At 41.8% G+C, this 23,300-nt stretch overlaps 1 protein-coding gene across 2 annotated transcripts; it reads right to left on the bottom strand.

The window, feature by feature from the left end:
• Positions 1-508: 508 nt before the first annotated feature.
• LOC119021006 (monocarboxylate transporter 2-like) lies at positions 509-22,755 on the bottom strand. 2 transcript variants are annotated; one of them, XM_037100870.1, is made up of 5 exons: positions 22,441-22,755; positions 21,355-21,575; positions 15,060-15,203; positions 9,279-10,094; positions 509-3,401 (listed from the first exon to the last, which is right to left on the bottom strand). In XM_037100870.1, the coding sequence occupies exons 2-5, from the start codon at positions 21,569-21,571 to the stop codon at positions 3,121-3,123; spliced, it is 1,458 nt and encodes a 485-aa protein (XP_036956765.1). In that variant the 5' UTR covers positions 21,572-21,575; positions 22,441-22,755; the 3' UTR covers positions 509-3,120. The 2 variants fall into 2 exon arrangements, with proteins under 2 accessions (XP_036956765.1, XP_036956766.1); XM_037100871.1 differs by lacking the exon at positions 22,441-22,755 and adding an exon at positions 22,204-22,432.
• Positions 22,756-23,300: the final 545 nt, after the last annotated feature.

The following is a 23,300-nucleotide window of genomic DNA, read 5'->3' as shown; positions in this document are numbered from 1 at the left end:
AGAGCGCCCATCTCCTCGTCTCTGGGGTGCCTTTCCACCTTGTCATGTCCAGAGTCCTTGCATATAAAACTCAGCAAAAAGGACGGGAGACAGCAAAAAAGTGCGTGTATGTGTGTTTGCGCGCGCATTCCTAATTTATTGGCCCACTGATTTGCTGATGTGTGTGAGGCCGCATGCAGCTCAGAGCACTAGCCTGGAACATCCGGGCCTTGCTTCATTAGGTGCTCACGCCCTTAAGCTGCTGACATTTCCAAACTTGTTCCCGAGTCTTCTAATTGTCGTGAAAAATTGGATACAGCCACCAACACCGAGGAGCTGCGTGGTGGATTTCAATTTGACGCCATTTCTCTTGTGTGTGAGCGCCATTTACTTCACTGCTTCAATGTGGGCCGTAGAAGCTTGCTTACATCTGCCCAGGACTCAGTAAGTGATGCAGGAGATGAGACCAGACCATTTCTGAGATATGACAAAAATCCATTATAAAATATATATTAAAAAAAACAAACAATAAAATACAGAGGAATTTTATTACGATTGACAAAATAGTGTTATCCAAAGTGTCAACGGCAAGTTGTACACCACATGTGCTAATAAGATGCTAACACAGCTGTCATTAACTAGTAAACTACAACTTCCATTATATTCTGTCTAAGACAGAACACAAAAAGCTGCCTTCACCTGTAATAACTATATTTTGGATCATTTCTAAAACACTGTTGCACAGTTTTCTCTTTTTTTTTTTTTTCAACACACTTGCTCACATGCACTAACACACAGTCTCAAAACAAACAGTGCATGCAAATCCATTCTCATCCCTAAAAAAAACCCAAAACAAATGTCAGCGTTAAATGTCAACACAACAGGACTGCATCACTGTGGACCCAACATCGTAGTTTGTAATGTGTTTCAGTGTGAATGTTAAAATTAAACAGGGATAAAATTTTCAAAAGACAGTGTTATTTGCTGTATGAGGTTAGACAATAATCATAAATCGATCATATAAAATCATACTTGCGACATCTCTATGTGCATTAGAGGTGTTAGTACTTATTAAAAAAAAATAGACAGTAACTAAAGAAGAGATAAATTCTTTCCTTACAAATTTGTAAGACTTCCGAGGCTCTGCTGGCAGCTACAGTATTCCATGTACGAAACCTATTGTCACTTTTATATTGTAAACACTACAAGTGCAAAATATCACATCACTACAAGAACAATTCATGTTTTTACAGTAAGATTAGATTGCTGAGGAATGAACTAATAGGAATGACCAAACAAAGAAGTAGATCTGTATGTTCATGACTATTTGAGAGAACAATGGTTACAATTACGGAAGACATTCACTCTCAGATAGGAAGATTCATCGTCTGAAGACGTGTATCTGCATTCTTTCAACACTCATGGTCTGAAGAGGATAAAGCCTATTTATTTTGATGATCCCCTGACATTTCCTCTAGTGCTGCCATTTGATGTTTCCAGAATTAAGTGAAATATCAAAACAGACAGTGGTAAGATTGCCACAAATGTGGTTAACATCTCTATTGACTGTGATGATCCTCAGACGTTTTCACCCATCAACCTAAAGATCTTAAAAGCTAAATGGAGGAATTTGTACCAAACTTCCCCTTCATGGAGACCAGACAATGAATCCTACTGACTCCGGTGATCACTTTTCTTCAATAGCACCACTGTGCAGTTTTTCAGTGGAATATCTCATCTCTGGTACAGACAGACATGTTCCCTGCAGGATCAACTGGTACATACTAATGACATAACCATTAGCCACAATTAGCAAATGTAAGCACGCAAATATAAAGCACTGAGATAGTTCACATTGTAATCATTTGCTGACCATCAGCATGTTTAAAATTCTCTGAGAATGTCAACATGCCACGTTCATCTTCAACCCGAGTGCTCAACGGTTTTGATACGCGTTCCTCGGCAGAAACTTTTCGACAGACAAAAGTTTGGCGAAACCTTTTCCTTTAATGATGCTAACCTGGAGAACTGTTGTCATTATTATTATTATTATTATGCGGACTGTCATTTGTGGACAGGCAGTGTGATTGAGATTGTGATTAACAAAGCAAGCTCTCAGAAGTACATCTATACATCAATTGCGATGATGTGATGCAACTAATGCAACTTTGTTTAATTTAAAAATATATTGTAAATAAAAGAGAGAGAAAAAAATCACTCCGCTCTTAATTTCTGTCGATACACATCAGAAGTGTGGTGTGCTCTACCATACATCAGTCCTTGCAGAACTGCTGGCATGACTGCAGGCTCTCAGTTGTGTTTGCTTGTTAAATTACTTAAGCTGGAGTCAGGGATTCTGCAGAGACACTGTTGATATTTGATGTTTCAAACTCTGTAGCCAGCGAAAACATGAAAAAAAAATAATAAAAAAAAACAGTAGAGGTCACAGTGCAACAGCTTCCCCAGTTTCTGATTGGCTGTTGTGTGGCTCGGTCTGAGTCAGTTTGTTTCCTATTTACGAAGCCAGTTCAGTGTATGAAGACCAGATCTCCCCCCCAGCATACCCACAGAATGGACAGCTGGTGGACTTACTAGGAGATATTTCATGAATTTGACAAAACTGCACTGAATTAGAAATGCTTATTGAATCTTAACAGTCAGATAACCAAATGATTTTAAGCACACTTTGATTTGTGCGTAAACAAAACCATGAACGTGAAATGAAAACCGACTCAACGAACAATTCAGGGCCTACATGAAGCCTGTCACTTAAAGGAGATCCATTGTGCTTTTTCTGTTGGCGCCGGAGGAGACGACTGGAGACACGAGAAGTGGTGCCGACCTTCACTGAAGCCTCCTCAAATTGTTATATGAAACCAACAAATGCTGTCTTGACATACAGATTTGTTCACTGTTCGAGGAGCTCTTTTAAGTACCTTATCTCGTCGTGCCCTTTTCTTCTGCAATGATTTAATGTCACCTGACTGGCGCCACCAGCTGTTTATCTTTAGGTACCAACTGCTAATATTTGTATAATGCTAGTAGATGGAAAGGCACATCAATCTTAGAAATTCTGTAAAAAAATATCTGCTGCACTGGATGGAAACACGGCTTGTGACAAAGCTGTAGTTAGTAATTGCATTAATTTGGTTTTTCTGCATCCTCTGGACATGGACCTCTCTGAGCTTCATTTTCAGCTTCGGGCTCGGTCGGTTCCATCTCTGCCTCAGGGAAGCGTTTCATCTCCACCTGGTCCTCTGTGGCTCCATGGTTCTGCTCTCTGTCCTTTGCGGTCTTCTCTTTTTTCAGCATGTGGTAGTTGTAGACGTTCATGATAAAGAGAAAGACCCCGCCAGTCGTGATCACTGACCCGCACATTAGGAACAGGTACTTGTACTCATGAGAGATGTCCACCAGGAACCCTGTGTGGAGAGAAAAGAAATTATGATGTTTCAAACCAAGTGACAGTTCTCACCATTTTATGCCACCTGTGTCTGTATAAAAGTTGGAAATGTTGTACACCGGCACAAGCAAAACACAACATGTCACTGAATAGTAGCTTCATTCTATCACTAATCAAGTTTGAAGGTGAAGAGCAAGACCAAACTCAGATCTGGCCTGTATGTGTGTGTGTGTGTGTGTGTATGTGTGTGTGTGTGTGTGTGTGTGCGTGTGTGCGTGCCTGCAAGAGAGCGAAAGTGACCACACGCCAATCTGAGAAGAGCCATGTCGGAAATGACAGAGGGCCATTACACCCTTCCTGGCTCTCCCCGCATCTCTGGGAAGGCAATTTGGACGGTTGCTACCGAAACGAATCAGAGGAGAGGCCCATTCTCAGAGCCATAAATATCGAGGCCAATTCTGCAGAAAAGTGACAAATGTAGTTTAGATCAGATTTAAGCCTCCAGGTTTTTCAGAGTCTTAACTGCACCTCGCGCAAACTCCCCCCTCCTGCCTCCAGACATGGATCGATGGGCCAAGTGTAGCTATCTCTCACAGTCTCAACATGTAGGTGGTGAAGGTCTGTCTGTTAGTCTGTCCATCCTGCAGTATTACAATCCCTTTGTACCATTTTGGAGTCTTATTAAATCAATGGCAGAGTGATTCAATATCTGGATCATTGTGAGGAGGGTGTTCTCTTAAAAAGGTGCTCTGTGGAGTTTTCTTGTAAACAAGGTTTCTGTTTATATTAAGCTATTCTAACTAAAAACACACTGAATGTCTCCTCGAGGCATCACCAACATTACAACATATTTGCTTCCTCATCAAACGAATGCAAAGCAAATTGTTTCTTAAAAATGCTGAAACCTCCAAATGTTTACTTCCTGGCTGTTTTCTTCTTCCCTTTCCCTTTGCGGAGGCTTTCTGGCTACCTATAGACCAGCGCAATGCGTGTGAAATCACTGGCAGACATGTTAATCCTGCTATCTGTGTGCATGAGGGTCCTCGTGAACAAAACAGGGAAAGAAGCCAAAAAACACTGTTCTAAAAAGTCCACAGAGCACCTTTAAAGTCACATAAGTGATCCAGCTGTTTTATTCAGCACCGGTGAGAGCAATAATATAGTTTTTGCACACTATTTGTTTAATCATCAGCCAACTCTGAAGTGTTTCTGACAATTCAGTTGTTTCCCCTCAAACCATCCAGATATGTTTGGCTGTGACTGGTGGGCTCCAATAAGGCACTTTTTTTTATAGCATCTTATCAAAATCCGTTAAATTAAAGGGCAGTTTCCTCTGTCAGTCTGTCCTTAAGTACACCAACTACTTTACACTACAACTACAACTACAACTCACTTTGCATTTGGATCAGCCGTCTCGATGCTGCCTGCATCATCTGATTGATAGCGCTCATCTGCCGCGTGCACGCCAAATGACCATCACCCTCATTAAGACAGCCCTTGATTGGCTGAGTGGTAATTAAGTCCATCTGGCATAGCCACCTCTTATTTTAATGTATTCACAGCTTAATTATGGCCCAGGTACAGGACTTCAGTGAGGAGAGTTTTGAACTGAGCATCATTAAACACCCAAAGCAAGAAGGCTAATTACACCCACTTACCTCACTTCCCCCTAATTGGATTGACCCAGAGGTTTGGGGGAGCAGCAACAAGCAGACTAGTCAGGGGAGATACAACGATTGTGCCCTCTGGAGGAGAACGTTAGACGTGCAGGGAGGCACTTATTTACCCTATTAAATGAGCGCCTCAGAACTAGATCTCACCAGACAAACTGTGGGGGGGCGGGCTATCAATTTTCAGCTCATTAAAACACAAAGGAAGTTTGTCAGTGTGCTGATATGTACAACTGATTGAGTCACGTGCACTTACAGTGCTGTCCTCAGTGTATTTATCTAGGACACTGAGCAGGCCTCTCTAAGTGAAGATAAATGCTGCCACATTGATCAGCGCACAAACTGTTCACTAAATAAGAGCTTTGACCTTTGTGATTGGTTGATTTGAGTCCAGCTGTGTCCGTTTCTATTTGATGGATTAAAATTGCGCAACATTGATTAAATCCACCCACTGCAATGGCTAACAGGTTCCTCACATAGGCTGAGGAGAGTTAAAGAGTTAAATAAGTTCTGCCCAAAAATGCAAGTTTTATAGCCCACAAGACATTTCTGGAGTTTCAATGCAAAACGTAGTTCCAGTGTTCTCCTGAACAACTGAAGTAGATGGAGATCTGTTCTGAAAGCTTTGAAGAATCATTACTTTCACCAAAAGCTGAAATCTTTATTATAGCCGTTAGGATGCATGCTAATGTTTTTAGCCTATCTGAAATGGTTGCATGAGCTTGACCGTGCATCAAGGGTGAATATAACGTCTTTTCAAATCAATTTGAGATCTCAGGGCTTCACAGAACCAGCTTTATGGAGCCATTTCATGTTTTCTTTCAGTTGTTTATATTTTTATGTGAATGCTACAACACTAAAAAAAAACTGCAGCAGCTACAACAGGTCAGTTATCACACAGCAAGCGAGTAAAGGAAGCCAGTCGGTTTCCCAATCAGTGTGCAGCACACTTCACATCCTCCTGCAGGATACATTTGTTTATCGTTTGACATGAGTAACAAAGTAATTTGGCTATGTCCAACAACGCTTAAGTGCAAGTGATAGACCATCTTGACAGCAATCAGCTAACTAGTGAATAATGTTGTGGTGAATTTGAACAGTGTATCTATCTGTGTTTAAAATATCTGAAACCATTCAAACAAGAGTCCAAAAGCTTCCATCCAACATCCAACCATTGCTCAATGGACACATTTAACTTCAACATGTGAAAAATCATCATCTAGCATAGTAAAACTTTTCATCAAAACTTTCTCACAATAAAGTAGCTACCCTAGCAGTTAACTTTAATACGTTGAGTCTGTGCCAGCTGCAAATATATGTCAAACAGCAAGGTTATATTGATTATAAAGTGACAAATATTTTTTGTAGAGAGTCATTATGTCAGTGATGTTCTGTTTTTACTGTGTCAAGAGAAAAATGTTTTATAGTGGGCTCCTCACAAGTGCACCAATATTGAAACTGGCAAATAGGAAGAGAGGGGAGACAATATCCTTTAGATTACACAGTTAATTAGACCATGAAGGTCGCTGCCCAACACTTCAATCACAGAAAAACGCTGAAGTCACAGATCATCAGAAAGGGCCTTTACTTCTAATTGATAGGCTGTTAGGCAGAGTTATTCGGCTTGTGGGTTTTTGTTGTTGAAAAATAATTAACGAGAGTATGATCCATTACAGAAATCCTCACTAGATGTGTATATTAAAGAGGGTCATTTCCCCTATGAATTATCAATGTCTTAATTTCTCATACAATGCACTGAAGATTAATATTTAACTAGACGTATTTTAGAGCCTAAGATCTCATCATGGTAAGATGAACTGGGAATCCATCTGGGATTGTTCAGGGCTGTTTACATTGCTCTAGAGTGAAAGTCTTTTTCAGAAAGGCTTGTCACAAACATGCTGCTCTAATATTACAACTAATATTAACTTTACATTCCTTTGACATGTTGATCATTCATGCCGATTCGGCCTGAAAGAGGCCAAACTGGCAGAGGTGAATGGGACAGGTGCATGCTACTGTCTCAAAATAGAGTGATGTTAGTTTGACCACAGCACGGTCAGCATTTGGAGCAGCAACAGCTGCCACAACACCACTCACAGAGCCGATTAAAGCAGCATACATTAAAACCTTGACGCCTGATTGCTGCAGTTTGTGTCAGAATTCCCCACTTCTTTTTATAGCGATATCTCAGTCAAACCTGGACATCGAGATGCAGATTTCTGGATTCACAGTGACTTTTGTTTTCAAGGATATCATTATATTCAATTTTCTTCTCAGTTAGGTCCAAAAATGTCAACATTTTGATAGTCTTTTATTATTTAGTGGGAGAAAAAAGGTCTCTAGGGAAATATTGTCAATGCTTCACCAATGGTGAATGTAAGACGAAGTAAACAAACTTTGCTGGAGCCTACATATCACGGTCAGACAGCGTGTTGTTGGTGGTATTTAGGAGTAAGGACCACAGCAGCATCCAACGGGACTGAAGTGACATTTGCCGGTCTGTTTACATGCCGTTTAATGTGCTCCTGCTGAGCAGCTAATTAGCTATGTAGCCGGCAAACTGACATTAGTGCACTTTTGCCCTGCTAATGTTTGTTGGCTTGTTGACAAGGTAAGGTGCAGGAAAAACCTGTTACTGATCTGGTAATGTGGCTTGCTGTTCAGAGATATGCATGAGGCTCCAGCTTTGCCTCTTTATTTGTGCTCTCTAAACATTTTGGCTCAGGCCAGAATCCGGACTGGATCATACAGACGGAACAAAGCTTTATCATATGGTTCCTACGCTGAACAAAAATATAAAGCTCACCAGAAAGAAGGTTATTTGCTATTTAGCTCAGTTAGCCATGTAGCCAGCGGTCCAGATTGGAGTGCTATGCATCAGCCTACATGAAATGTGTTCCCTCACTTTCTCATTAAGTTTGGGAAGAGCACTTTCACTGTGCTCTTTCGTGTGATGCATTTTCAAATGTTTTTTAAGTTGCTAGTGTTAAAATTGTCAACGCTTGTGCCACCCCTCCAAATTACAGTATGTTGCATACTGAACATGTCGCCGTTTTATGCCGTGGAGTTAACCAGACTAAAATATTACCAAATAGCTGACATGTTGCAAGCTCTGTCTGAGTCACGTGAAATCAACTTCTTCTCCTCTTCATTAACATCATCTTCTTCGCCACTCTTAAAACAGAAATTGCCTGGGGCAGCACAGCGTAACTTCCTGTGATGGCTTTTAGAGCAGTGAAGAAAATTGATTTCTAGTGTGTAATGTTAAGCAGAGCTAACGGAGCTAACTGGGAAGTAGCAGGGTCCCGTTTTTAAATGTTGTGGGAACAGATCTGCGCATAGACCTACATGATCACAGATACCGATCCATGCATTTTTGGCAGCATTTCTGATACTGGTATCTGAATCAGAACAACTCTAGAGGTTCTTACATACTGCTCCTTTAAGGAGAACCATTCAGACTTTCAGAAAGTTTTGTTTCCACAGCCACTGTCGTATCTACCTCACAAAAGCATCTATGACTTTAACAGTTTGCTTTAAATTACTTGAGGAAATGTGTCTGTGGCTGTCGTGGTAGCACAGTGTAGCAGAACAGTGCTGTAGTCAATGTAAACACAGAAACCTCAGCTTTCTTGCTTTGTTTTCCATCATTCGTGTGGAGGCCAAAACCTACAGTAGACATCCTGACAAGCCAGAGCAACCAATACAGCCAGCTTCTTTACAGCATTAAACTACTGTGACCAATCACTACTTTATTCATGGACCACTCATGCACCCCAAACACTGCTACTAACCACTGATAATCCTGTTCCGTCTCACAGTAATGACTGCCCAGCGGGCAACCGAACTCCACTGCAACATAATGCTCAGCACATTACTGTGACTGAGATAAACACACAATGGGAAACAGAAGGAATTTCTCATCACTGTAATTCAGTTTGCTTTATTGTTTGCAAAGGAGCTTGCTCCAAACTGGCTATTTATTTCCTCTGTAACAATGGAGCTCTCTGTGTGTTTGTATGTGTACATTATTCACTTCCTCTTGGCCCTTCAGTTGCAGAAAACCAATCTTAAGTGAGCTCAAAGTAAATACTTGTGCCTCTGCCTGGCTTATTTGATTCAACAATCGAGATAAACAGAGAAAGTGTTTTGCTGAGAGTTCCTGTTCTGTTCAGCGAGTCATAATGATGTCATGTCAGTTGATGTATGGTGTGTACATTTACCTGCAGCAGGTGGTCCCAGTAGCATGGGGAAGCACTCGATGATGGTGACCAGTCCAACGGCACTTGGGAAGCGTTGACTTCCCATCAGGTCCATTAGACATTCAAATATCAGGGCGAAGACCATGCCAAAACTCACGCCAAAGAATACTGCGTAGGCCACCAAGAGGGCATAGCTCTTCATCAGCGGGCAAAGCAGGTGGCATGTGCCGTTGAAAACCACGGCAAAGCTGAAGAAATACTGGATTCTGGGCCTGATCCACTTACTGTTTGCGACCAGGCCTGTGCCTGGTCGAACAAACATGTCCACAAAGCCCATAATAGACAGCAGATAGGCTGCAGAATACTCCTCTACTCCTTGGCTAATAGCATAGGCTGGCAGGAATACGATGGGCGCATATGCACCGAAGATGAACATCACGCTCCCAATGAGGTAAATGACGAAGCCTCGATCTCTGAAGAAGGACAAATCCAAGAACTTCTTAGCGTTCTTCATCCAGCTCCATTTTGGCTTTGTGTTGCAGCTACTTGGCTGTTCCTCCACCTTCTTCGGCAGTGTACAAGCAGATGGTTTAGAAGGTGCAACGACAGGTCTCATCAAGGCCCCAGCAACACAACAATTGAGCATCAGACCCCCGAGAATAAGGAGACTTCCCCTCCAGCCAAACTTGACCAGTAAATATTGGTTGAGAGGGGCCACGAAACATAGAAACACTGGACTCCCGGCCATGGCTAGTCCGTTGGCTAAAGGCCGCTTAACCAGGAAGTATTTGCTGATGATGGTGAGAGAGGCGTTGAGGTTTAAGGAGAGTCCAAACCCTGTGCACAGAGAGGAAAAAAAACACTGTCAGTTTGCAGAAGTACTCAGTAAGAAAACCTTTCTGAAACTCCAAAGGGTCCTCACTAATTGAATCAAGATTGATTCTGCTTGGTGCTCATCAAGGTTCCGTCTCATTTCACTTTCGCTGCTTAAATCTCATTACAGAATGCTGGAATTATTTCAGATACAAGTAGAAAATAAATTAGAGAGCCTGGGTAACACATTCACTCACTTACCTTTTATACCCAATATTCAATTAAACAGCACCTTGTTTCCATGAAGATGAAGAGCTACAGTCAATTTAAGTCAATTTAATTGTCTTTTCTGTTTCCACGATATCGTAAGGAAAAAGGTGTTTGTTCTTTTGTGAATATTTAGTGATACATACAATCGAAATGTACATCCACAATATAAATCAGGTCCAAATGGAGGAGAACCATAATTTTTCATTTTCAAAAGGTGACTTTCATGTGTTCTGTATCCCAATCCATACACATTGCATTTAAAAACAAATTAAAGATGGTTTGATCCACAGAAATAGCTCACAAGTGACTAAGACGTTGATTTGCTCATAAAAGTAAGGATTACATAACAAGTCACAGCAAACACTGACATTGTGTGTTGGACATCTTATTTTGGAGGGTCAAGAGTATCCTATGTCTCAATATCCGAGGAAATCTTTGGTCATCCAAACATCAAGGATCAAAAAAGTGGTATCTTACTGTTAATTTCACAAATACTTTCTTAATCATGATGCCATTACGAGATGTTTAAAACAAATCAAATAAACACAAAAATAAGTACATGTTAAATAGTAAAATGGATGAAAGTTGTTAATTTACCAAATTGCCAAATTAGCTTTAGGTAATGTTAACTGAATTTGACATTTTGGTATAATTTACGGGAATTTAAGGAATGTGCCACTGTTGTTAAACCTTATCTCCATGTCTTTCCTTGAAGGGGTGATTATCAATAGGTGGTGCAAAGTACATCGTCAATGCAGCTAACCGGTGCGACCCCTGATTGTTCACACGTTGATATAGACATGTGGGCATCATAAACTCCAGTAACTTTTCTGTTCCCATGAACAAGATGCTTGGCACCACAACACACAAGCCAAAGTCTTGCTCAGCTTTTCCTTTTTCTTTGTAGCTGTCAACCATCTTTATTGTGCATTATACTGTGCATTTTTTCTCACAATCCTCCTCACAACTCTACCACTGACCTAGTGAGGTATGAAAACACACGCTATCCGTCCCCTTCTAGGCAGGTGCCCTAACCAGTGGGACTCTATGGTGAAATGATCCCTCACTGGCTTCCCACCAACACAGTCAGTTGTATTTGGTTGAACAGATGACCAAGTCAGAGGTTCAACCACCTGAGATTTGAACCCTGGGGTTCTCAGTTTATAATAAAATTATGCAAATGTCCGATACTTCACCGCCCGTTGGCTAAACATGTTCGATCTCACGCTGACACTTTAGCTTTACAGTTGTTCCACCATTTAATGGCCTCTGTCACTGTTATAAGTTTTCTTCCATCAAAAACAGTCAAAGCACATCCGTTGTTTTACTTGCACATGTTCCTTGTCCCATGTTACGTGTGGCCAGGTTAGTGCCCTATGTGTGTGTGTGTCCTGTCTCCGCCCTGCTCTGCCTTCCTGAGCTCAGGTGTAGGCAATCACCTGAGCAGGTAAAAGGAGGCAGTATCAGGGCGTCTCTCTCTCTCTCTCTCATTTCAGGTGTGTTGCAGGAGGAGGGAGGCTGCGCTGGCCTCACAGTCTTTTGCTGTTTTCTTCTTTGTTGTTGATTTGAGTTTGGGTTCAGTTCCCTGGCCTGTTAGAGTGCCAGGGCTTTGTTGTTTTAATTTGGGTTTGAGTTCCTGGTAGTCCTGTTTTCGTATCTTTTTGGTTTCCTTTTTCTAAGTAGGTTTAGTAGTTGTTTAGGCAGCTTTAGTTGGGAGGATTCCCCAGATGCAACGGTCATGGCTGGTCTGGGGTCTCCTCTCTCTTATTTTTCAGTTTGGCCAGGAACTCTTGCCTTTTTCTTTTGTTAAATAAACACATTTAAACTTGACTGTGTTGAGTCGGCGTCCTTTATATGTTACTGGCCTCTTTTTGTTCGAGTTTTTGGTTGAGTTCAGTTTGGGGCCATAACGTATTTGGGGGCTCGTCCGTTCCATGTTGGGTCTTCTTTTGTGGAGTCCAACTGAGTGCCAGTATTTTTTTTTTGTACAGGTTGTGCAGGCCATATCTGGGTGACTTTGTGGTGTGCCTTTGTTGTCACTGACACATGTTTTTTTGGCTTGTTCTTGGTTTTGTGATGTTTGCTCAAGCTGTGTCATCGTAACGTGGGTGTCGGCACTATCATTCATAGTACGGTTTGGTTTGCAGAGTGGTTACAACGTGTGCTTTGGTGTGTTTGTCAAACTGTGCACTCGTGCACCATGTTTTTTTTTTTTTGGTGCTGTGTTTTTTTCTCTGTTTGGCCGGTGTGTTTTTTCTCCTCGCGTCATTATGGAGTTTAATGCTGAGAAATTTGTCACACATCCGACACTAGAGGAGTTTAACTCTTGTACAAAGGAGCAGTTAATTTCTCTGGCCAGTTTCCTTGAAATCTCTGTGTCTAAGCAGATGAAGAAACAATCTATTAAAGCCGAAATATCGTCTGTATTGTCAAAAAAAGGTCTTCTGCTGAGTGAGGCGACTGTGGAGGGTGCAGGTTCAGATGTGAGTTTAGCGGTCCGCCTCAAGGAGCTGGAAATTGAGATGCGCCGTTTAGATTTAAGAGAGAAGGAGTTGAGTTATGAGATGGAGGTGCGGAAGATGGAGGAAGAAACAAAAAGGCAGGTTCGACTGAAAGAACTGGAACTGCAGCAATCCCCCCCATCTCCGTCTCACTCCTCATCCAGTGGTTTTGACATCGGCAAATGCATCCGTTTCGTTCCGTCTTTTAATGATAAAGATGTTGATAAATATTTTACCTTGTTTGAACGTGTTGCCAATACATTGCAGTGGCCCAAACATGTCTGGACCTTAATCCTGCAGTGCGTGTTCACAGGTAAAGCTCAGGATGCCTATGCATCTTTGTCATCAGAGCTGAGTCTGGATTATGAGCACGTTAAAAAGGCGGTGCTGAGGGCATATGAGTTGGTGCCCGAGGCATATCGTCAGAGGTTCCGATGTTTTAAAAAGTCGGATGACCAGACATATGTGGAATTTGGCCATGAGAAAGAAGTTTTGTTTGATCGCTGGTGTCATTCTCTGCAGGTTTCAGATTTTGATAAATTGCATGATTTGGTGCTTGTGGAAGACTTTAAAAACTGTCTGCCTGAACGGGTTGTGACACACATCAATGACCGTAAAGTACTGAATGTTGCTGAGGCTGCCATACTTGCAGACGAGTATGTTTTGACGCATAAGGACAGTTATGAGAGGCCGCAGTCCCCCCTGGGGCCCAGTTTCTCTGCACCGATGTCCCCTGTGTTACAGAAGTTGAGTGGGGATGGGGTGTGACGTCAGGGGGAAGAGAGGGTATGGGGGTTAAGGAGAGTGATAGGGTTTGTTTTTTTTGTATGAAGCGTGGTCATACTGTTGACTACTGTTTTGCTTTGAACAAAAAAGGCGGGTCTCTTAAAGCTGTCAATATGTTAAAAATCGAACGCTCACTGTGTCAGTTTCCTAGCAGTTCCAGTTCTTCTCTCTCCCCTACTGAACAGTCTCTTCCTGATAAACCTGATGATGTGTTTTTGCCTTTCATTATGAAGGGTTCAGTCTCGCTGACTGCTAGTGGACCGAAAGTTCCTGTTGTTATTTTGAGGGACAGTGCAGCTTCTCAGTCTGTCATTTTGAAAGGAGTGTTGCCCCTGTCTGAGAAATCTTCAACTGAGTCATCTGCGCTTGTTTGTGGGTTTGATATGCAGGTTGTGGGGGTTCCTTTGCACACTGTGTACCTGGACTCAGAGTTAGTTACGGGGCTTGTTGTTGTCGGGGTCAGAGAAGCAATGTCAATCACTGTCTGGGTCAGGTGATGGGGAAGTGGAGTACGGTGATAGTATTGTGGCTGACGGTTTATATGTTACTAGCCTCTTTTTGTTCGAGTCTTTGGTTGTGTTCAGTTTGGGGCCGTAACATCCCACATAATCAAAAACATTAATCTGTTCTTGGATATTCTCTATGCCTCACAATTGCTCTACTGTGACCTTGTATTATGACAGTAAGACTTTTCTTGACTGTTCATCACTAAAAAAAAAGACACAAGTCAGTCAGTTAAATGTGACATCTTGGCTAGCAGATGTATACACAAGGATGAAGAAACTAAAAACGTAAAGAAATCTAACAAGGCTTGGATTTTTGTCCAAAATGTTATCTTTGTCTTTTCTTTTTGTGTGACTGGTCTATATGTGGCTGGGTGAAACTGCTCAATGCCTATGTGTCAGCACACCAGGGCACAGGGGAGCAGAGCAGGGCACACACATGCCCTAGCCACTTGCTGGGCCGATTAATCCTTCACAGCGGTCCTTGGCAGGGTAATGAGCCTCGCAGGGTTACAGGGAGCCCCCGTGTGACGACCATGATGGGAGCCTACGGGAGAGTACAGAGGGCCACGGAGGACCATGCTCTCTGGGATCGGGCACGGCTCTGTCTTAATTACCGTCCGGGTCCTGGTCCCCTTGGTGCTCTAGCTGCACCCCAGGAGCTGGGGCAGATGCCCTGGGCCCCGACAAACAGCACAACAGCCCAGTCAAGGGAAGAAGATTTGGCAACCCAGAGATTCTGAAGGGATGTGCAGAGATGCTGCCTTTTCCTACCCCACACACAGGTACTTCGTCTTAGCTTTCGATTCTGATCAGCTAATTGTCCAAGGATCCCCTCAGCTGGTATGAAAACCTGGCTAAAGTTCATCAGGCAGCAGCATCACAAGATACTGTAAAAGAATATATTAAAAAATATCTGACTACTTTACCTCCAATGATGCCAATGCAAAGGTAGAGGTAAATGATGGAGTTCCCAAAGGAAGCAGTTACCATGGACACCCCACAAAACAGTCCGCCCAGCATGACTATTGGCCGGCTTCCATAGCGCTTTACCAGCACACTGCTTACCGGTCCTGTAAAGAGAAAGCAGTACAATTATGACCTTATGTTAGATTTCACTACAAACAGTTAGCAGTTAGTAATGAGCTCATCTACTGGTGGTGCTTAACAGTTTACACAACTGCACCAGTTCCCACTCACAACTGCACCAGTTCCCACTCACAACTGCACCAGTTCCCACTCACAACTGCACCAGTTCCCACTCTAGGTCTAAACCAAGGGCAAAGGAATGTCACAGCAGGTGATAGAACGTAACACTTTTGCGTCCACTGCAAAAGCAACTTTGCGACTCATTACACTCTCCCCTAATGTCAAATACTGCACTCTGTGATCAATCAACAATTAAACAGCCTTTTATATGCTGTCACTCTTCCCTTCATTCATAACCTTGCCTGAATGAGTGACATTGCACCACCATTCCTTCTGCAGCACGCCGTGATGATAACCTATTTCTTCTCTGTGCAAGACCATAAGTTGATTAGACCAATCAGTTGAATATTTATTTTACTCAATTCATGTAGAAAAATGGGCCGAGCATCAATCAACCCAATATATGAGCTGCCATGATTACTGAGACATACTGTGGTGTGAAGTGATGTGAAGGGCGTCTACGTGGATGGTGATAACTGAAAACAGTTCACCATGGCTGACAATTCATTTCTCAGTGCATGATTGAAAATAATTTATATTGAGAGAGAAAGCGTGTTGTCCTAAAATGAATCTGCATTAACAAGAGTATGTTCATTACATTTTTGATTGTTACAACCACATTCTTTAGAGCATCTTCTTGATTGAATGTTTTATCACCTGTATATGTTACTTTTAAGTATATATTTTTTTGCTTACCCATAATAATTATAACCCAAATCTTCAAAAACTTTTTCAATATGAACCACTGATGCAGCACTGATTTTGGCTGAACTCTACAACAACATTTAACATACAGTTATATGGCTTTAAATGACTAAAGCAGATGACAATGCTTGCACATTTACACACCCAGCAGAAATCTGAATCAATATTGGTGTTCGCTTGGAGACGCATTTCTGTTCACACGACAACAGAATATACAGTCGTCCAATATTCATTCTTCATACAGCTCTGTTTTTGAACACCAGCAAGTCATTAACACTGCCGTTGCTGAAAACCAATACAACATGGAACAAGGCTTATAAAAGCTGTGACACTGAAAGAAGCAGTTAAGCTGCGAGCTGTAAAACCGACACAACAAGCTTAAAGATGCTAAAACACTGCACAGTTTGCTTAATGGCTATGACCTACTCTTAAGATTACACATCACGTAATTTGAGCTACTGCTTTAATATAAATGCTGTTTAGATCAATACAAAGCTGTCTGCATTTGGCAGTAGGGAATTACTGCGGTTTGTTTTTCAGTCAGAGTGGTGACATCAATACGTGAACTTTTTTAAAGGCTTTAGCATCAAGCCAGCATGCAACAGGTGGGCAGCAGTAGTGCATTGGACAAGCTAACATCAACATTTTGGACCACACTAAACATAGTTCTGACCAACAACAACACAACATAACACCTTAAATGACTGTCCCATGCTTTGTTATTCAAGGATTTTGTATCTCTTGATGCTAATGGAGTGCGTAAATATAGACATATGTTTGTTAGCATGCCACATCACCTAGGCCAACTAGAGTAAATAGTAACCAACTGGAGTACTTCCACAAGTAAAAAAGGTACAATTTCTAAAAAGTAGAGAGCTGCAAATAACTTCATTATTTTCTCAATTAATTTATTGTTCAGTCTACAATTAGTCCAAAAAACAGTGAATTTCACTCATAACTTAAAGAAGTCTTCAAACTTCTGCTTTTAGATTATAAGGCATGATTTCTGGTTTATTAATAACAATGGGTGCATAACGATTTTGTCAAAAATAGACTGGAATGAGTTTTTAATTTCTCAATGATGTCGACCTCTGTAACAAACTGAATTTCTGTCTTTTGTTGTTATACCCTTTATTTGGGGGATTACTGATTGAGCTTGAATCACCCCAAATACAACCCTCCAGAAAGCCTACCAGGATAAAGTCTGTTGTAAAATTGCTTTAAAGAAGAATCTGAAAATGTTTACACAACAGTTGCTAAAAAACTAGTAGTCTGTTAATCTTTACAAATCCAGATAAGGCTATCGTCTAATAATAAAGCCGTGAGTAATGAACGAAAAGCAGTGTGAACCATGACGGAAAAACGAAAAATCCTCACTTTCTAGACAATTCATCAGTTATCAAAATAGCTGCATCTATGTTTTCTGTCGATCAACTGCAGAACTACTTGTTTCAGCTCTACAGTATAGAGAGGTTTGAGAGGAGAATGAAGCAGCTCCTTAGCTTTTTCTTTGCCTCACTTCTGTCTGACAAGCTGCCAACTGTCTGGCAGATCTGAGAACAGGACTCACTGACTGAGCCAGGCTCTGATATCATAACTAAGATTTTAAATATCCCTTTAAGAATGTATCTGTGCTCATCTCATGAATAGTAGAATACAAAAAAAAAAATCTAAATATGTATTTATGCATTTACATGCAAAATGTGTAAGACTTGATCCCAGTGAGGTTCTCTTTCCTTGTCACTGCACGCTGAGCTGTATCCAGTTGTCCCATCTGCTGCAACACTGTAACTACACTACATGGAATAAAAATATCCATCCTGCTGTTTATACAGTTAACCAGGTGCCTGCGGGGGTCAATGATAGATCATCTCTCTCTGTAGCAGTGTCACAATAGGGCATCTCCCGCACCACCAACATTTCTACTTCCATTATAACTTCATCATTCGGACTCCTTGAGTCAGAGGTTCTCTGGAAAAGGCTGTCACGTCTCTCCCATGGGGACCTGGTGTCAGACCCTAGAGTGCTGAACCTTCCTCTGATATATTCCCCCTGTCTCTCTCCTCCATTGGGTGACATTGCTGAAGCCTCGCCAAGGACAATATGATAAAGCCCTGTGCCTGAGCCACAGTGGAGGGGAATATTTCACCACTTGGGCCTCTCTGAGTCGAGTCCAGGTGAATCACACGGCCCCAATGTCCCGTAACCTTGAAAACGGCTCCTGATGAATGCGTGCGAGGCCTCCACGAGACGTTTATTTTGTCACATTTTGTGTCGTCTAATGAGTTTTTCAAAAGTACTCCAAACAGTGTGTGAAACAAGACCTAACACACGTAGGAGAGAGAAGTCATGCCAGGATACTCAGACTGTTTCGCCCGTTGTGAAAGCGGAGATGGAGCGGGTGTCCTCGGTGACTTAAGCCCCCACATCACCCTGTCACATGCACTCGTCCATCACACACAGCTTTGATTCTGCTAAAATTAAGTTGTTGTATCTAAAAAGGAAAGAGTTGTGGTTTGCATTTTGTTTCAGCAGATGATTAACTACTTTACTACTTTCTAAACAGTCATCGTATCTAGCTATAATATGCGAGATGAGCAGTGAAATCATGCCAGTGCCGTTACAAAAGTAATCTCCCATAAATATGTGCGTCCAGCAACTTGCTGGCCATTGCAGCATCATGCGTAAAGCTGAACAAAAGTTAAGGAGCAGTATGCAAGTATTGGTCACGTGTAAAATTCATACTGAAAACAAACAGGAGGCAGGAAAACACCAAAGTCAGTGCCATGTTTTGCCGACTTGAGCTGCTGTTAGTTAGTTAGCTCATTTAGCCATGCAGCTATTGGTCCAGCCTGTGAGCTTGGAGCACCAGGGGAGTGCTGGTGTTTGCACCACTAGCACAGGAATACTGGACCAGCACAAGGCAAAGCGAGCTGGTTACTGGAGGAGCCACATTTATATGAACGTGGAGGCTGTGTGTCTTCTGAGAGTGACAAATAGAGAGCTGCTGTCTGTCAGGGCATCGCCTGAAGGCGTCACAAGACTTATGTGATCACGAGATGATGAACATGAGGAAGAAGATGAAAGAAACATGTGGACGGCATGACATTAGGTTTAGATTTACAACCTTTCTAAAATCGTAACTTTTTTGTTTCTTGCTTAATTCTTTTTAAAAAACTGTACAGAATTTGACCTCCTCGTAATAAGAAGCTAATAAAATATACAATCATTGCTTGGTTTAGCTAATCACAGCTTGATAATTTAAATCTTTGACAAGTGAGTACTAGCAGGCATTGTTTGGCCGAGGAGGGTCAAAAGCCATCAAGAACAAATCTGCAAGAAGTAGTGCCATGGTAGCTGGGGAACTGTTGCCTGGTCTGATGCTGCCACTGCAGGTCTGAGTGTAGCTGCACACATCGCACAGTCAATAGCAGTGTTGCTGTATAGAGGGAAATCTTTTTTTGCCATCAAACTAGGTTTGCATCTTGGCAACGCTCTTTCTCCAGGATCTCTGTTACTTTAACATCAAAATAAATCCTATATACACCTTTGTGTTGAACCTGAAAGTTGAAGAGGAAACAGTGCCACTACTCATAAGTGACTCAGAATGAACAGTGTCAGTGTGAATAATTAAAATCAAAGTCAGGTGAGTACTACTGGCTAACATCCTTCCTCTTATTAGGAAGTCGTAAACTATTTCAGTGGGTGCAGTAACTCATGTGAGGTCAATTTATCAATTATCTATCTGGTCCAAATGAGTAAACAGCACGGCCATTGTTCTCTTTGCAGAGAAGACAGACGGCAAATGACTTTTTTCATTGGCTATAAAAGTGAGATTTACTTTTGCCCCCTGGCATCACGCTGGCATGTGCATCTGCAGTCGGCTGGCTGCTAGCTATGGTCTTTGTGGGTTGTTCAAGTGAAACTTTCAGGCAAACAGAAAATGTCAGGCGATCTGAAAATTGTTCGATCAGGAGACCATTATCGGTGCTCGTACTCAGAGGTGAACTTGGTGAGTCAGAGCCCTCAGGGAACAAAACACTATCCAAAAAGAGAAAGAAGACCAAGGAGGGTAAAAGAAAAAAAAAAAAAAGAGAGCACAGTCTGGTTAACCTGCAGCCTATTATCTGTGGGCCAATACAAATGCACTCTTTAGTCGTGTAAAGAGTATTGATTCAGAGGTGATGACTACTGAAACCTGATTGCCTGAAGGCATGTCACCACATATCTCACTGAATTACAAACAGCTCTGCTCGCAACTCTGGATTTTAAAAAAGACATATATCAGCGTATATGTGGACCGATGAATGACAAGAATTTGTAGTACAGCGATGCTAAAGATACATTTGAGGCGGCTTAGAAACATTGATGCTGTTACATAGTTTGTCCAGCAAGTAAAACGTCATGATCAGTAGAAATTGTTTAAGTTTTAATCAATATTTCAATTTAAGCAAGCATGTATTTTTGATTGATGATTATTTTCATCTTCATTTCCATGAACTATTGTCCTGCTATTCAAATGTTTGGCCTACTCAGAAAAAAAGGCAACAGTAGTAAAAACTAATATAAGTGAAATACTTATTAGTGTTAGTAGTCCCTTTTGAATGACTCTGAAGGCACTAGAATCATTTAAAAAATGGATTTTTTAAAATCCAGCATGGTTTACATCCCAGTTTACTAGGTTCCAGTCACATTATTCTTTGCCTTTGCTGGTGCCTTGCAACATATCACTGTTGATCAGTGGAACTGTGAGGCAAGAATGTGTGCAGGGTCACTCTCATGTGCATGTGCACCAGCGATAGAGGTGTAACACTCCACAAGTAACCCTCTAGGTTCTGCTTGCTTCACTGGTTAGGTAACTACAAACTGAAGTGGGTCTGAACAGGGCCTGAAACAAAAAGCACACCCCTTTATTCCAGAAATTGTGAAGGGAGGGAGTTTTAGAGCCGGTGTCAAAGACAGGGGAGGTTTTAATAGTCAAATTACTTTTTCCAAGGTCGATAATTAACTTACAGGACAGTCACTGAGCGTAATCACCACCATGAAAATGAGAAACAAAAGAAGCTTATCCTGCACTACAGCTATAAAAACTTGTAGACCTGCTTTACAAAGGATGCACAACGCAATGTGAATACTGAAATATACTGAGACCAAAGTGCCACCTTGCTAGATGTGAATATTACCAAGCAGTGTACACATACAAGAATAAAGGCAACTGAAAGGTTAGCCCAACAGTGTAAAAGCAAGAGATCTGTGAGACACCTGGTACCCCATTTGTTGATGCAACACATGCTGATTCAATCAACTCACCGCCTGCATACATGGCAGCTAGCATGATAGAGGAGATCAATGCTATTTCACTGAAGCTAGTCCCCAGGTCCTCTTGAATGTCTTTGAAGAAAATGGAGAGCACTTTAGGCGTGGAGTAGGCAAATCCGATAGAGATGTGGGCCCCGACCACCACAACCCAGCCCCAACCACCGTCCAGGGGCTTGTAGCCCAACTCATCTGCAGGAGCCGGGGACATCTTCCTGTTCAGAGAGCAGAGGGCATGCACAACCACACTGTATTATCAAAACAACATACTCTCTGAGTTGATTAAATACATATTACATGTGCTTAATTATGCGCCATGGAGTCATAAGTCATATATGCACGCTTTCAAAATAAAACACTCATATTGCTCCCACAAAGTTGTATTGTTTTCTGAGCTGAAAAGGGTTTGTTTGCATAAGTCATGTTTGTTTAGGTAAAAAACAAACGAAAAAAAAACGCTGACTAACTAGAACTGAACAAGCAACAATTTCATAATAGTGCAACGACAAACACAAAATGGTGATCCTCCATATTAATCTACGCGTTACGTTCCTGGTCATAAATGGGTCACTGTCCCTTTAAATAGAACTTTAGTATTATTGATCCTCTAACGGCGGATAAAGAAGTTAGCACGTGGCAGTATGTATCATTATAGAGGCTAAAAGCGGTGACACAAGTGTTACACGGCTCTGTGAGCACGGTGTGAACAGGCGAGGACTCGGTTTTACGTGTTGAGCCGTCAGCCGGGGAGACAATGTCCTGTAGCATCTGTTGTGTCATGTGTCTGTCTCCATTCAGGAGCACAACTACAACATGTAACTCCAGAGAGAGGCGCTAACTTACCCCTCGTGTTTTCTCTCGCAGCTTTTTTTTTTTATCCAAAACTAGTGTCGTGAGACGTTCAATGGTTTACAAACCTACAGGCGTTTTGAATGAAAGAAAGACAGACACGGGCCGAAACACGTGGACAACTGCCGACAACAGTGATGCAACGTCACAACAGTGTTGGTTCTGTAAGTTCAGCGCATTACAGACAGATAAGCTCGCAGGTGTGCTGTACAGAGTGCCAGTGTGCCGTACCTTCGGAGGAGCGTCTGCTCAGCCCGGGTGTCTCTACAAAGTCACTGATTGTCAGCCTGCTGCTCCCTGTGACGGCTGGTCACGTGTCGCCCCGCCGCCTGGAGGGGGGTTTCCTCTCGGTTTTGGCTGGTTTCGGGATCATTAGCTGCCTCCTCTGCGTGTTGATCAGCCTACAGGTCCCACTACTGTCTGTGGCACTGTTACCTCATCATACATAGCTCAGAGGCGGTGAACAGTGGATCTGACTCAAGTCACTGTGTCCCCAGCAGTCTTATCTGCAGTGTCAAGCCTTTAGAGAGAAAAGTTGTAAGTCTGTCTTCTAATCTTCCCAATAATGATACTGGGGCTAACTCAGTTTAGCCGTTCAAAAGGTATCATCAGTTGTTGATCTCTATCTCTCTCTCTCTCTCTCTCTCTCTCTCTCTCTCTCTCTCTCTCTCTATGTGTGTGTGTGTGTGTGTGTGTGTATATATATATATATATATATATATATATATATATATATATATATATATATATGTGTGTGTGTGTGTGTATGTATGTATATATATGTATATACTGTATGTGTGTATATATACACACACACATATGTATATATGTATACGTATACAGATCCCTGCCCCATCAATTTAAAACAGTGAAAGACTGACAGCAAGACAAGAACTAGAATGACACACCTGTACTCACTCATAGATACCAACCATATAAATACATGTTTTGGGGGTTTTTTTTCTCATCAAGGTCCATGCATTATTCAATGTAACAAAAATTTTCTTTTCAATTAAAAAAGATCAAAATAAAAAACACGCCCCAGTTCACAATGTTAAAGAAAGCAAGAAGAAAATTCCTGGATCCTCCTT

This window comes from Acanthopagrus latus, chromosome 6 (assembly GCF_904848185.1).
Source record: "Acanthopagrus latus isolate v.2019 chromosome 6, fAcaLat1.1, whole genome shotgun sequence".
In the NCBI taxonomy this organism is placed as follows: Eukaryota; Metazoa; Chordata; class Actinopteri; order Spariformes; family Sparidae; genus Acanthopagrus; species Acanthopagrus latus.
The sequence above is the reverse complement of the archived record's forward strand: the minus strand, read 5'-3'. Positions and strand labels throughout refer to the sequence as shown.

Excerpts from the sequence above, each read along its gene's own strand:
- LOC119021006 (XM_037100870.1), bottom strand. The coding sequence starts at position 21,571 with ATGTCCCCGGCTCCTGCAGATGAGTTGGGCTACAAGCCCCTGGACGGT. Across the intron at positions 15,204-21,354 it reads AGCTGCCATGTATGCAGGCG|GACCGGTAAGCAGTGTGCTG; the intron begins GTGAGTTGATTG and ends TTCTCTTTACAG. Across the intron at positions 10,095-15,059 it reads TTGCATTGGCATCATTGGAG|GGTTTGGACTCTCCTTAAAC; the intron begins GTAAAGTAGTCA and ends CTCTGTGCACAG.